The sequence below is a fragment of the Morus notabilis genome, unplaced genomic scaffold (genome assembly GCF_000414095.1).
Source record: "Morus notabilis unplaced genomic scaffold, ASM41409v2 Scaffold62, whole genome shotgun sequence".
NCBI lineage: Eukaryota > Viridiplantae > Streptophyta > Magnoliopsida > Rosales > Moraceae > Morus > Morus notabilis.
In genome coordinates, this window is record NW_010365441.1 from 76,767 (window position 1) to 92,555 (window position 15,789).

Genomic DNA, 15,789 nt, shown 5'->3' on the forward strand with positions numbered 1-15,789 from the left:
CACAAACAATAAAAGAAAGTAAATCAGATTTTAAATTAATTAGGCAGCACATATGAAAAAATAACAATCGAATGGGTCACATGGAAAAAAGAACGTGTAAATAAGGATATATTTGAGAAAATTTACCTCTACAAGAACAAAATAGAGAAACTGTAATTATGAAAAAAAAATTATAATTTTAAGATTATGTAAAAAAACTGTTTTAAAAAGGACATGTTCGAGATAATGGGCTGATAAAGGACATCTTTTAGTATAAAGTTATCTTGTTTTTTCCTTCCAGAAATAAGAGGTCGTTCACCTTACTGTCTACTAACAATTAACAAAGAACATATACGTGATGCTTTCATTGACATTCTGAGAACGATTAAGATTAAAATATAATGGCGTCTTGAATGAGCTGAAACTTTACACCAAAACTCGGTACAAGTAATTTTATTTTGTCGTCTCAGCAATTTTATTACATGTCAGATTGATAAATCGATATGAACCATTGAAATTTGAACTACTTTTATCATATGAAATCTATTGGGTGTTTGGTATGAGAATTCGTGTCATGGTTCGAATCATAGTTCGTGGCTCGTTATAGTATTTTCTCTTATAAAAAATACACGTAAACCGAAAATAATTTTGAATCCGTGAATTAAACGCCAATAAGTAAGTTTTAACCGTTCAAAACTTCATAAAACATCTTCTTATTGGGTGTTTAGTATGAGAATTCGTGTCATAGTTCGAATCATAGTTCGTGACTCGTTATAATGTTTTCTCGCATAAAAAATACACGTAAACTGAAAATAATTTTGAATCCGTGAATCAAACGCCAATAAGTAAGTTTTAACCGTTCAAAACTTCATAAAACATCTTCCATACTTGAAAACTATCGCACAGTACAACTAGATTTGACCTGTAACGCTGGGAGGGGATTCGTAACTTTGGTAAGGATATTTTACTAATAAAGAATGATCAAGACTTAAAACATAGAGAGAGAAAGAGAAAAGGAACTCAGTTCAACCATATTTGTAGGACTCATACAAACTAATAGCTATACAAACAGCAATATATTAGAAACACACAAAAAAATCAATCTTTGCTCCACGGTAAAGATATGATGCAGATCAAGATGAAGGGTTCTCATTGATGTGTTTGGAATGCTTGGAACGAACAACTGAAAAACCTCTGATAATTGGCTTGACCTTTTCCACCGCCTTCAAGATTCCCAAAAACATGAGCCTATAAACAACTACCATGCCAAACAAAATAGCAACATCAACCCACTTGGAATAGCCCATCTCCACTTGCCAAACACTCCTCAAAATTTCCTCACCAGTTATAAGGGCTCTCCCGCCAGCTTGTTCGTTTGGAAAAACTAGTCCTTCAAACTCATTTTTGTAGAATCCTTGATTTGCATACTTGTGGAATGCAATGTAGTACATTGGGTACCTCCAAAAGGGCTTGGGGAGATCGTCCGGCAAGCGAAAGAAGCCGCCGTTCAACATCATCACGCCTTGGATTCCCGCGCCCGTGATGATCCCCATGAGGAAATCTGGCACCATGCTTGCCACAATCATCATTAGGCTCTCCACCAACATCATGGCCATGAAGAGAACTACCGCGAAGTAGGCGAAGTGCTCGAAGCCTTTCTGAAGGCCAACAAGGTAATAGGCAATTGCGCCAGGGACTAAGGATATGAGAAGCAAGAAAGGGATTGAAGAATATGTGTTTCCCACCACAAATGCTGCAACCCCATAGTGCCCATTTAGCCTCTCTCTCCCAAATATCTGATTAGTGAAAAGAAAAGAAAAAAAAGGGTCAGGTTCACCAATCAATCAATCTCAACAAAATAACATGAGTTTTATTAGTTTCCTCTTCTAACTCACTCAGCTTCATGTCCTCTACAAAAGATGGGAATCCACCTATTGCCATGAAAGTCAAGAATGCTGCTACAAACATCAACATTGATCCTCTAGCCTGAAATTTACAGTCATATTCGTATGTTTTTAGAGTTCGCCTTCGAAGCTATGTCGGTTTTTGTCTTAGAAGATGGTACTAGCTAGATGTAATTACCTGTATAGAGCCATAAGTCTTTCCAATGTCATAAAATATGGTTCCTACGCATAAACACAAGGCAATGTAGATTGCAAGGCGAAGCCAGTAGTATCCGAGATCACGGTACATATTCACAAATGATCTCTTAGTGAGAACGACGCATTGCGTGATGAAGCTTGCTTGTCCTCCCTTCTTCTCTAGAGCTCTTCCTTTCTATCGAAATAGCAAAAGATAAAACACATGATTAGCATCTTCAGCACCATATGGACCATTGAGAAATGATATGTAGTCTGTAGACTTATTAAGTACCCTTTGGCATATCTCGGACACTCGCCGCTTGACTTGCTCAGAAGTTTCGGAGGACTTATAGGACTTCACCAGAATGTTAATGGCTTCCTCTGTGCTTGTTTTCGCACCAAATCCATGTTCAATGTCCTAAACAATAATGTCAATAACCATGCATATTAACTTTGTACTCACTGTAACTTTTTAGAAACTTGTAGCTTTACACTATTGTTATAAGTAGTCTAAAGAAACATGAAGTACTTATCAAGGTCAGGAAATAGGAAAAAGAAACAAAAAATGAAAGAGCAGATATAATTAACTCACAGCATCAAAGTCCTTGTTGATAGTTCTAAGGTAATGATCAGACGGGTTTCTCAGAGATGGGCATGGGAAGCCGTTTGAAGCAAAAAACTGCAAAGAATATTGAAACAGAATTGTTCATCTGGTTAATTTCTATTATATGAAACGAGATTTTTTGTAGTTTGTAAAAATTTAACTGTCTCCTAGAACTTGAACGGACTCAATGCATTGAAAATACACTCTCACTAAACACCTATTGAGCTAGCCTCAATTGTAAAAAAAAGTCAAAAAATTTATGTCGATAGAGATTTTTATAAATGAAGTAAATGTATAATAAATAGTTCATGATCTCGCATACCTGTTCTGCCATTGAAACAGGACCAAAATACACTGTTCTACCAGAGGAGAGAAGGCAGAGATTATGGAAGAGCTCGAAAACTTCACTACTTGGTTGATGAATAGACGCGATATAGTCCTTCCATCTCGCCGAGCAAGCTTGACAATGCGGCTCATGACATGATAAGAGGCTGCACTATCTAGCCCACTGGTAGGCTCATCAAGGAAGAGAAGTTTAGGGCGTGTAAGGATTTCAATGCAAATACTAACTCTCCTCTTCTGACCACCACTAAGACCCTTTACACTCCAACCTCCAATTCTTGTGTCCATGGAGCTTTGCAAGCCCATCTCCCTTATCGTCGTCTCCGCTCTTTCTTTCTTCTCCGATCTTGACATCGAGTCAGGAAGTTGGAGCAGTGCTGAGTAGTACACAGTTTCTCTTACTGTTAATGTTGTCATTAGAGTGTCATCTTGAGTTACATAAGCCTACATCATGGAAAACTAGGAAATAAGCAATTTTTGTCTTTTGTTAGTTAAGGTGTAAAAATGCAGCTTTCTACTTGAGATTGTGAAGATTTTCCGAGTGTTATGGAAGTGTTTAGTGATTTTCGGTTATATACAAAAGAGGAGTGCAATACTAGGACTTCCTTGTAGGCCTCCCATTCTAGTACTAGTCTCAGCCAAGCATGCCTAAGTGCAAAGTTTTGACGGGATTCGATGCATTAGTGTTGGTACAATCGCATCCATTTACTTACCGAAGTTCCATAAGCAAGTGTCTCCTTACGGCCATTGATCAGAATCTCCCCAGTTTGCTTAGCGTTTGAACTTAGTCTCCCTGCCAAAAGTTCATATCAGTAGATGTTTCTCTTTTTCCTCAAGTACCATCTTTAGACCCTTACTTTACTAGCATATTCAAATGAAAATTAGTTGACCCCTTATTTATATAAAACAGATTTTGTTCAATTGTCTCTTTATCAAATACTTTTCTACGTTAGAGAAAAGAGAGCACAACTAACAATCCTAGTCCTATAATTCCCTATGTCACATGACAAGATGACACTTTTTCGTTTTTTTTCAAAGTGTAACTTTAATGAACTAAATTAGCAAGTTGCTTTAAGATATACTGGCCGTGTTTGGAATTAATCATCTTTTTATTTTTTATATTTTTTGAAAAAAAAAATAAAAACGTTTTAAAGACGGCGTTTGGTGTAATAAAGACAAAAAACAGAAATTAAAATGATTTTATTTAGTTTAGTGTAAAATGAGAGAGAAATGAAAAATGACTTTTAGTCGTTTTTCATTTTTTATTCTCATTTTGTCCTCTCTCGAGCGGAGAAAGAGAGACATTAATGGATTTTTATACTAAAAATAATTTCTTGATAAAACTATCAAACACATTTTTAAAAATGATTTTTATTTGAGATTGAAAACGTTTTCATTTTCATTTTCATACAGAAAATAAAATCATTTTGGAACGAGTTTCTAACGCACCCACACAAACTAACATCACTGGCTTATCTTGACTGCAATTAGCACAAGTAAGTTGGAAAGAAAAAAAAAAGGGATTGGATGCTTTCCAAAGTTAGATCTAATATTAAAAGTCATGTATTTGAAGGGACTGAAGAATTTTAGGTGCGTTTGGAACTCATTCCAAAATGATTTTGTTTTTTGTATGAAAATAAAAATGAAAACGTTTTCAATCTCAGACAGAAATTATTTTTGAAAATGCGTTTGGTAGTTTTATCAATAGATTATTTTCAGTGTAAAAAAACCTATTAATGTCTCTCTTTCTCACTCTCTGCTCGAGAGAGTAGAAAACGAAAACAAAAAATGAAAAACGACTAAAAGTCGTTTTTCATTTTTCTCTCATTTTACACTAAACCAAAAAATCGTTTTCATTTCTGTTGTTTACTTTTATTGTGCTAAACGCTGTTTTGAAAACGTTTTCATATTTTTTGAAAAACGTGAAAAATAAAAACGGGATTAATTCCAAACACGATTTTTGTTTTGTCTTTTGTGTTTTTTTTTTTTTAGAGAATAAAGAATCGAATAATTACCCTTCCAAATCAAGTCTCACCTCACGCTACCTTATAAAATTTGGCCTAGTGGTCATTGACAATATAAGCTTTTCTTTTTTATTATATTAGTTAATGACTTCACATTGAAAGAAGGCTTCCTCTAGACCATATTTTATACGTGAGAAATTCTATCTGCTAATGACTATTACTTGTCAATGATGGCTTCTTAATGTTTGGCAAGTTTTGGGTGTTTGTGAGATTAAAATTGCCAAAACGCAACAAAAAAAAAAACATAAAAACGAATTAAGAACATTTAGTACAATGGATGATCTCTTATTCTTTTCACATTAGTCTACAATGAGTTGTGTTAAAAATAAAAGAAAGAAAGAAAAAAAGGAAAATGAAACCTTTGCAATATTAAATATACAAACACACATATATATGTATATATGAAAGAAGAATATTATATCATAATTAAAACCACATAGCATCCAAATTCTGATGAAATTTGAAAAAAAAAAAATCATAATTATTAATCAGTATGATTATAATCTTTTTACTTGATCATCTGGTCGTGCAAAATTATATGTAAATTAGATCAAATAGTAAAATCTACAATTTAAAAACCATTTATATAATATATACTGTATTTTACTCCAATTTTCTTCTCTCTTTACTTAAAGTACTCTAGCAATAAAAATCCCATGAATTATGCCAAAAAAACAATCACATAATAGTAGTTTCATGATACATTATGAAAGTAAAATATGATAAGTATTTAAGAATAAAAAAAGATTGAGACAATATCTTGATTTCACAGAATCTACAGAATTTTGAAACGTGTGTGCATTTAGGTCTCATTCAGTTCGCGGATTCGAGTTTTCGAGTTGACATGTGATTTTATATGAGAGCTTTTCACTGTAATAAAAAAAATTAGATGTGATTTTTTATGTGAGCTTTTAACTGTAGTAAAACTGGAATTAAAAACTCAAATGAGACAAGGCTTTATTTATAACATGTATTATTATTGCATGCAATTTATGTACGCACCTGCCAATGTATCCAATAGAGTAGACTTGCCAGAACCAGAAGGGCCCATAATGGCCAACACCTCCCCAGGCTCAGCATACCCAGTGAGCCCCTCCAAAATCACTTTCTTCCTGTTACTACTACTCTTCTTTCCTTCCACACTAACGCCCAGATCCTCCCATGTCAAACAAACACCACTACTGATATCATCCAATTCCGATCCAATAGTACTACCATAGTTTGTACTTCTCTTGTCCAGTTCAAACCTTAGAGATGGCTCTTGATCTTCTTCAAGATTGCTACTAATCACAACAACAATTATGCCCTTTTGCGACGACATTTTTTGCGACGACATTTGTCGTCGCAAATAATACACTATTTGCGACGACATGTCGTCGCAAATACCTACCGTTAAATAAAATAACAATGTCGTCGCTAATAATTTCAGTGTCGTCGCAAATAATATTGGCGCGCAATTTTCAATGGCGCGGATTATTGGCGCCAAGGTAATCCGTTTTTTTACGACGACAAGTCATCACTATTTGCGACGACATTAGGCGTCGCAAATAGTTTTACCTTATTTGCAACGACATTGTTTTACCGTCGTCGCAAATAATCTTATTTGATGATAAAGTAGGCGTGGGAAAAAAACATTATTTGCGACGACTTTAAAATATTTGCAGCGAGAAAATATCGTCGCAAATATTTTAGTATTTGCGACGACATTTTATTAATTTGCGACGATATTGTCGTTGCAAATATTTATTATTAGCGACGACATTTTAAATTTATTTGCGACGAATATGTTGTCGCAAATAACTCTGACTTAATATCCCCCCTTCTTCTTCTTCATTTTCTCCCGACGCTCTCTCTTTCTCTCTCCTGCAAATCTCTCTCTCTCTCCTACAATATCTCAGTCATAGCCTCCTCTTCCCGTCACTGCCGCCCTACTCCTGCCGCCCCGGTGCCGCCGCCCTGCCCCTGCCGCTGACTGCCACCCGCCGCCCGCATACATAGGTAGACACATATTTAGAAAAAAGAAATACTAACAACAACAAAAATATTTAGGCAAGCATATATTTAAAATTATTAAAATAAGAGCATATTAGAAGGGTAAAGTTTAATAAGACACAATTAGAAAACATAAGATTTAAAATGAATAATAAAATAAATAGATCAAAATGCACGTTTGAAATTATGCAAAGGTATTTTAATAAATTATGATTATAAACATATGATCTTTGTTATAAAATGACAAACGAAATATTACATATGTTTCATCTTATTTTTCGTCTATCTCTATTTAAAAACTCATTCATATTTGAAATAAAAAACAATTTACTGCTAAAGGCAATAGATAAACAATAATAGAAAAAAAAACAATAGATAGATAAAAAAAAAAGGAAAGAAGAAAAATATTTAAAAAAATCTAAAAATGAAAAAAGAGAAAGAAAATTAAAAAAAATTAAAAATATAAAAGAGAGAAGGGTAATATGTGGCCTCTATGAGCGCAACACATGAACCTTTTAAAAGCTAGCTTCGTAACTCTTTTAAGCATTTATAGACGTTTGCATGCAATAAGTAAGAAGGTTTTTGTCAAAGACGTCCAACAATGAGATGTCTATCGGGGAGAGAAATTGAGTCCATTCTTTTCGCTAATTCGAGTTTAGAATTTAAGTTTTGCTACAGTAAAAAACTCTCAGAAACAGTCACATTTAACTTTTTTTGCTACAGTAAAAAGCTCTCACACAACATCACATCTCAACTTAAATTAAAAATTTGAATTAACGAACCGAACGGACCCAAATTAGTAGTGATTGGTCAGAGATATAACACGTGCCTATTGAAAAAAATAAAAGAGAGTGGTCAACGGGGTATTTGACGCGGTTTTGGACCACTTTTTAATGTGTGTCTATCTGCTGAATGGATTAAAACCACCTCCTCATCTCTGCATGTACGCTTCCACGAATAAGCAGATGAATTTTAGTAGGATAGATTTTTTAGTGGGAACCTATCTATATATTTATACATAATTAAAAGAGGTAAATCCCCTTTTGATCCGTTTCATTCATCGCATATGAATGTAAAATTGAAATAGATATAGAACTTATTTGGTGTTGGAGCAAAATTTCGTCAAACACTTATCCAACGTCCCTAGACAAATAATTTGAATTGAATAAGCGAATTATCTAAGGAAATTGGAAGAACACTTGAAGAACACAAAGAACCTCTGAAGGAATAACAAAAACAAAATGAAGACAATCACAAGACAATTGTATTCAGAAATGAGTGTCCCTTTCCCTCTCGCACTGAGGGAATTTATAGTACATTAGGATTGAGGGAGTTTAATTCTCTCATTAATTCGAGAGTTTATTCTCTCTTAATTACAAAGAGGCTCTTCACCTTTTTTTGTGAGTTAAAACTGATAAATAATCAATGAGAATTAACTTTCAACCATTCAATGTTTTTAATTAGCGTCAGTTACTTCACTTGATAACATCACGTGACCTTTGAACTTTCGGCTCCGGCGAGCTTGGGCTCCGGCAAATTTAGGCTCCGGAGAACTTGGGCTCGGGAGAGCTTGGGCTCTGGCAAATTTGGACTCCGGAGAACTTGGGCTCGAGAGAGCTTGGGCTCAGGAGAGCTTGGGCTCCGGCAAATTTAGGCTCCGGCGAACTTGGGCTCGGGAGAGCTTGGGCTCCGGCAAATTTGGGCTCCGGAGAACTTGGGCTCGGGATAGTTTGGGCTCTAACGAGCCTTTGAATTTATTGCACATTTAATGATTCTGGAAATGCCGCCCAACATTTGGTTCAACGATTCAAATTGTTGATTTAGTTTGAGTTTTTGTGATTTGAATTGTGGTGCATTAAATTATGATTTGAACCGGTGTTTAGATATGTAAATAAATTATAATTTGAATTAGGATTTAGGAATAAAATCTTAACTGTATTTGGATAAAGTGTTGAGAACTGTCATTAGAGTTTTGTAATAAATCTTATAAAATCTCATTGTAAATGACATCTAAAAATATACAATATGGATGATGATTTATTCCTCTCTTCATTATAAACACATTAAAAAAAATCATCTTAATTGTAATTAAAACAAAGAAATTATGACATTTTAACATTAAAATTGAAGATGGAGAAAAAGTAGAATTAAAATTATTTTCACTGTCGAAAACAATTAGGATTGTTAGAATTTAGGTGTTGGGGGGTGGGGGTGGGTGTGTGAATTATATTTAAGGGTTTGAACTATGATAATGATTTGAATTGTCCTCTACTAAAACATCAATTTGAATTCTGAACTAAGGTCTGAATTATAAATAATAATTCAGATGGTTGAAACAAATAGGAACATAGATGTATAGATATAGATTCATACTGCGTTTCACTTTTTTTTTCTTCGCATTTTTCTACATGTCTTGTTTTCTTTTCTTTTTTCCCCTTATTAAATAAAATCAATTGTGCAAAGTTTTTTTTTAAAAGAAAATTGCATTTAAACAAAAACTGATAAATGATAACTCTATTTAAAATAAATTTATTTTACTATTTTTGTGCTTTTATAGTGGCTAGTTTTTGAGATTTTTAACTTATTTTATATTATTTTACTTTATTTTGAATTTTAATGAATACTTTTCATTTTAGATATATTTTATTTTATTTTAGTCTATTTAGTTTAGTAATAGTAATTTTTATTTTAGTTTTCCTTCCAAAATAATTAGTTTCCTCATTTATGTAATGAATTCTTAATTGCAAAATTTTGAGTTTAATGGGGTCAAAATGTAAAGAAACAAATCAGAAATTGAAAATAGAATCCGGATAAAATAAAGCCCAATCTGGAGAGTATAAAAAGAAATTAAATTCGCTTTTATTGCCGTCAGATCCACACCACCAACGGACCAAATCGCGTGTGTACAGCACCTCCGAGAAATGCGAGTTCAAGCAGACAAAGAAGCAGGGAATTGCCAATCAACGCACGCCACGTAGCTGTCCCCCACTTTCTCCAGCTCCCTCTGCTCGCATGCAGGCGCCCTCACTAAGATTCTCGTGCACCCTTTCTATTATCTTGTTGTACACTGCCACGTCGCCAAGTTCTCCCATCCCCAACTGAAATTCGCCACGTGGCGCATCACTCAGAGCCTGCTTTGCCTTATTTCTTTCTCCCATTTAACGTGAATTAAAGGGGGATTTTTTGCGTATATTCTTCATCAGCTCATTACTTGAGCTCCACGAATCAGCAAGGGAGACCAGAAGGGAGCTTCCAAAGGAAACAAGGAAAATGAGGAAGAAGAGAAAAGAAAAAAAAAATAGAGAAGGAAAATAGAAAAAAAAAAATAGAGAAGAAAAACAGAAAAAAAAGTAAAATAATTTAATTTAGGTGAAATTGATCCGTAGCAAAATTAATCCGAATGACATTAATTGGGTGAAATTGCGGTTGTAGAGATTTTATTTCCATTGTTAGTTCATTTTCTTTAATTTAATTTAGGTATTTTACTATTTTTCTTTCATTTTTACCGGCCATACAAATAATCCATACAGTTAATCATTTCTGTAATTGATATAAATTAATATAATTCTCGTGAGATCGACACTCTTATTGGTGACTCATGCACTTGCAAGTACAAATTCACGCAGCAATAAATGGTCATCTCGGTATAATGTTAATGACCCATTAGTGGGGACAGTCGCATACTTGAGGCCTAAAACGGAAGAACACCTAGACATACTAACAATGAGCACACTTAAGACTCGAATTGAATAAATCCCTCCCATTGACATAGGCTTTAGAGTGCTGAATGACATATTGCTAAACCCCACAAAGAGGAGACATCTACACAGCCTAGAAAAAATTCTAGTCGGACCAAAACCACCCTATTAAGAGACATACAGTTAGCCTTAAGTAGATCACCAAAATCTAAAAATAAACAACAAACCAAACGAGAGTCGGGTGGGGAGACCACCGTCCTTATCACAAACACAAAAGTTACAACAAACAAAAGCTCCGACCATCGCTGTTAGAAACATCCAGTGCATATGCAACTAGCCAAAGGACTGTCGAGGAAGATAGCCGGCCAAGAAATCTCAGCCACCAAACAACAAACTAATCGCCTAAAAATGAAATCCGTTTGTTCGACTTCCAAGCTCTAAACCGATTTAGATCTACCAAAATGGAGCCACCACACTGTACACCACCACCACTAACGAAAAGCCCACGACGAGACGAGACGAGCCAGAGGACCAAGTTTCAGGCTCAGAGCCCAGCGACGCGCCCAGAGGCGGCCTCTGAGCTCAGCCGTCATCCACTCTTTTTTCCCGCGTTCACGTGAGAGAGAGAGAGAGAGAAAGAAACAGTATAATTGTGCAAAGTTGTTTCCTGTTCATATTCTACACAAGTGAAATTTTAAATTTTTTAATAACAGGAACATAATATTCACATGATTATTTCAAATGTTGGGATAATTAAATTCTGATAAAATAAAGACCATTTTAACATTGTTCACACTATTTGAATCTTTTGAGTTTTCATAATATTGTTTGGAAGGGCCAAATTTCTGAAAATTTTTGAAATAGTAAAGTTGAAATACAACAAAATTTTGAAGTATTATAAGAATGGTGAAAATTTGTGTTTCAAACATATAATGACATCAAATTACTATTCTTATCATTATAGTGATTACTATGTAATTTTTGTTATTTAATAATATTTTAAAATTTTTGCTAAATCTCAAATTAAGGTATACAATTTTAACATATAGTGTAATTAATGACTTTTCCTTCCATCCTCAAGTTTAATATTGAGGGCTATTTACATAAGCGTGTCTATATTCACACACTCATTTTTATTCTCCACATCCATTTTAAATTAATAGTTCTTATTTTAAAAATACCTCACACAAAATGACATAAAGACAATTATAATACACTTGATTGCATAATTAAGAAGACGTTTCGTTCATGGATTAGAATCATAAGATTAGAACTATTTTCGATTTACATGTATTTTTTGTGAGAGAAAACACTGTAGTGAACCATGAACCATAATTCAAATCGGGTACGAATCTTTCAACCAAAAACCCATAAATCTATTCCAACATACTAAATATCAATCTGTTTCTCGGGTGGAGAAAGCGAACAGACGAAATGTTTCCTCCATTTCTACTTCCTCCTTTTTTTTGTCCTTTTCTTTGTATTTTTTATATTTTTTCCTCAAATTCTTTATTTACATCTTTTCAGTCATTTTTTTTGTTCTTACTTTTTTTTTTCTTATTTCCCTCACTTAATATTTTATATATGTTTAAATCCATCGGTAAATTATTTTTTTTCTTCATTTGTCTAGAATAAAATTATTACCCTCATGAATTTTTTTTCCTCTAATTGTCCCATTCAAATACTTTCCTCTCATATATATCCTAATCAAAACTATTTTTTTTTGTTTGCAAAATGACTCTTCCAAATACTTTTTTCTATATATTTCTAATAAATAATCTTTAATATCTTGTTCTCAAATGTGTCTCTATGGAAACATTTTATTTGTAATTTTTCTAAATAAATTTCTTTCATATGTACCACTGAATATTTTTTTTTGTGTAATTCGCTACATTAAACAAATTTTCCTTTTTAATGTTGCTCTATTTTATATTTTTTCTACTGGAATTAATATTTAAGAAAACAATGATTAAAAAACATAAACTATAACATTTCAAAAAAAAAAAAACTTCCATATTGAAACAAAGAAAAGAAAAATGTTGAATACGCATGCGCAAAGTGAAAAAAGAAAAAAAAAATGTTAAATGCACACGTGCGGAGCGTCTATTTCAACTTGTTTTATTATAGAAAGAAACCAATGATAGTTTTTTCTCTCTCTTTTTATTTTATTTTATTTTTATAAATTTGTATGAATTTTTTTTTTTAGTTCTTTGTTTTACATACGTTGTTTTCCCATTGTTGCATTATTTTTTATTTCGCTTTCTATTGTGTATTATTTGCTCATACCTCAATTAGATATTGTAAATTCTTTTTGTTGCCGTGTTGTTTTTTAGGTACTACAAGATCTATGCATTTACTTTCTTTAATTTCATTTTATATATAGCTTAAGAATGACGTAAAGGCCTAATTTTGTTATTAAAAAAAAAAAAGAGTTAAGGGGGGAGTATTCTCTAATTTTCTCAATCTACCTCTTCATTCTTTCTTAAAACCCTAACAACAATTAGGGTCCATTTTGTTTATACATTCAAACTAGTAAATTTTAATTCTGACATTTAAAATTTAATTTTTTATGAAAAAAAAATATTATAATAAAATTAAAATTATAAATTTAAATACATAAAATAAATGAGTCATTGGAATCTCGGACATCCAACACTGATTTTTTGTTTGTTTTTGTTTTTGCTAGAAAATCCACCGCTGATTTAGCTCAGTCTAAAAGTAGTGAAGCCAACATAGGTGGATTACCTCCATAGCGGAAGTAGTTGCCTAGTTGGTTGGCAAATATCCATCACAGAAGAAATGAAGTATTGTAGGCGTCAATTATTGCTGGTACACGTCCTCAACTCTTTATTAGCATTGGACGGGAGCTTTTAAGGCTCCGCCCCCACTCAAATTTTTTATTTTAAAAATTATATATCTATCTATAACATAAATAGAAAGTTCCATATATTTATTTTTTAAGAGATTATAAGCTTGACATAAATATTTTTTTTGATACATTTGATGTATAAATAACTTAAACTTTTTTAACTGTTAAATTTATATATTTTTTAATTTTTTCATAATTTTATACAGATTTAATAGATAAAAAATTTAATTTATTAATATATTAGCTTATCAGAAAATATCATTCATTTTTTATTCTTTTGGTGTCATTTAAAATTATTCTTTTTGTTTATTTTTTAAAAAGATTTTTATTATTAAAATATGTTAATTTAAAATTATTCTACAAAAAGTTGAGTTTTTTTCTCTTTTTTATTTTTATTTTTTTAACAAGAGTCAACGAGTTCCTCATAAATTCATTATCAGAATTATTTTTGTGTTTTATCTTTCTTCGTTATTTTTTTTTAATATCATGGTTACAAACTGTTTTAAATACTTATTAAACACAACTTGATAAGCATGTTCTAATAAAGTTTTCATACAAATACTACAAATACATAATTACTTAAATTGTATCTTTAAAACCATATTAATTATTTATAGAATTTATAGCATGGTGGTATTCAAGCCCGATCCTCCACCGTACACGTACTCCCTTGCGAAGTCCATCAATGAATAGTAGGCTTTTTATCTAGAGCATGAACAAGTTTATGAGCTAAAGCTCAGCGAGTATAAATATTCCTCACAAAATATTTTTCATATAATAATATCATAATAGAAAATGCACAACCTTTTATGCTCTGCTATGGTATATAATTTTATTTATGTGGGTCTTGTGCTCGTACCGGGTGCACACGACCAAGGGAAGTTAGAGGAGCTACCAATCATTTAGTCCGACAACCCATAGACCTGATTAATTTCTATTTGACACGGCACCTATCTTATCTCTTATTACCTTAGCCTCTTAAAATAGTTCCATACAGACTGGGCATATCTTAGCCTTAACGACACCAAATTAAGTGATTCTAAAAATTATTTTATAGTTCATTTCCTATATTATCATTCTATCTTCAAGATTTACTATTTTAATGTCTCATTCTCATACCATATCAACGTTTTCTTTGAGGTATCCATAACTAACCTAACTGAAATCTTAACATGCATGGTTGGGTTACCAAGTTTATGAAAAGAACTTTTTGCCTTAATGCTAGCCTTCCTTAGCCTTAAAGCACGTCCTTGAGCTTCTATAAGGTGGTCTAGAACGCAAGCTCATGATATAAAACTTATCTTACAATCATTCCAAATTAGTACACAACATAAGCTACAGTAATGTGAGGAAACGGTTTCTCCTTACCTATTTTAACTTCTGGCCAACTTGTCCCTTCTTGGTCTTGCTCTTGAAGTAAAGTTATTAGACTCTAGTTGAGGAAGTTTTAGAAAGAATGAAAGAGGGCGTAGCTCGGCAGAAATGGGAGAAAAGAAGAGATCTTAATGTGAGGTGCACAATTTGTTCTGTCACTACCTATTAGTATGAAATCCTTTGTGGTGCAATAATTTAAATAAAAGATTTTTTGTTTACCCACTAGAGACTCCAGTCAAAAGAAAGGATACGTGAAAGGCACTCATCCAAAAAAAAAAAAAAAAAAAAAAAAAAAAATTTTTTTTTTTTTAAAAAAAATCTTTCTCACTCCGTGAATAATGCATAGATTGCTCTATTCTAATGTAGATTTTTTTGACTAATCCTTCACCTTTCCTCCAACGTGCATTTAATCACTTCTATCATTATTGTCCCCCCACCTAGTATCTTATTAATTATTAGCAATCCTATCATTTCGCTCATATATTATACACATTATATATACATATATATCCACACATATAAAAGTTGGTCTGTAACTTTTTTTTTCCACTAGCTTCTTCTTATTAATACATTATGTGTTATATGCTATGCAAAATTTTGAAACCAAACTCAATGGAAAAATCGTGAGATAATGGAGAGTGGGGCTGCACTTTTTTTTTTTTTTTTGGGGTGCAAGCTTTGTCTACACTATCTGATTTTTTCGACACTTGTGAGGTAACTTTGGTAATTTGATATTTGTCTAGTTCCTTTTTGTAAAGTATTAGACTTTGGATTCACATGGTTTCTCTCTGTTTTTTTTTTTTTTAATCTTGATGGAAGGTAAGGT

At 32.6% G+C, this 15,789-nt stretch overlaps 1 protein-coding gene across 1 annotated transcript; it reads right to left on the reverse strand.

Annotated features, from left to right (window-relative positions):
• Positions 1-1,112: 1,112 nt before the first annotated feature.
• LOC21402702 (ABC transporter G family member 11) lies at positions 1,113-6,351 on the reverse strand. The gene is given in 9 exon segments (XM_024172181.1): positions 1,113-1,777; positions 1,881-1,965; positions 2,062-2,256; positions 2,353-2,478; positions 2,653-2,739; positions 2,987-3,096; positions 3,099-3,450; positions 3,720-3,799; positions 6,033-6,351. Coding segments are annotated over 9 exon segments (2,019 nt in total).
• Positions 6,352-15,789: the final 9,438 nt, after the last annotated feature.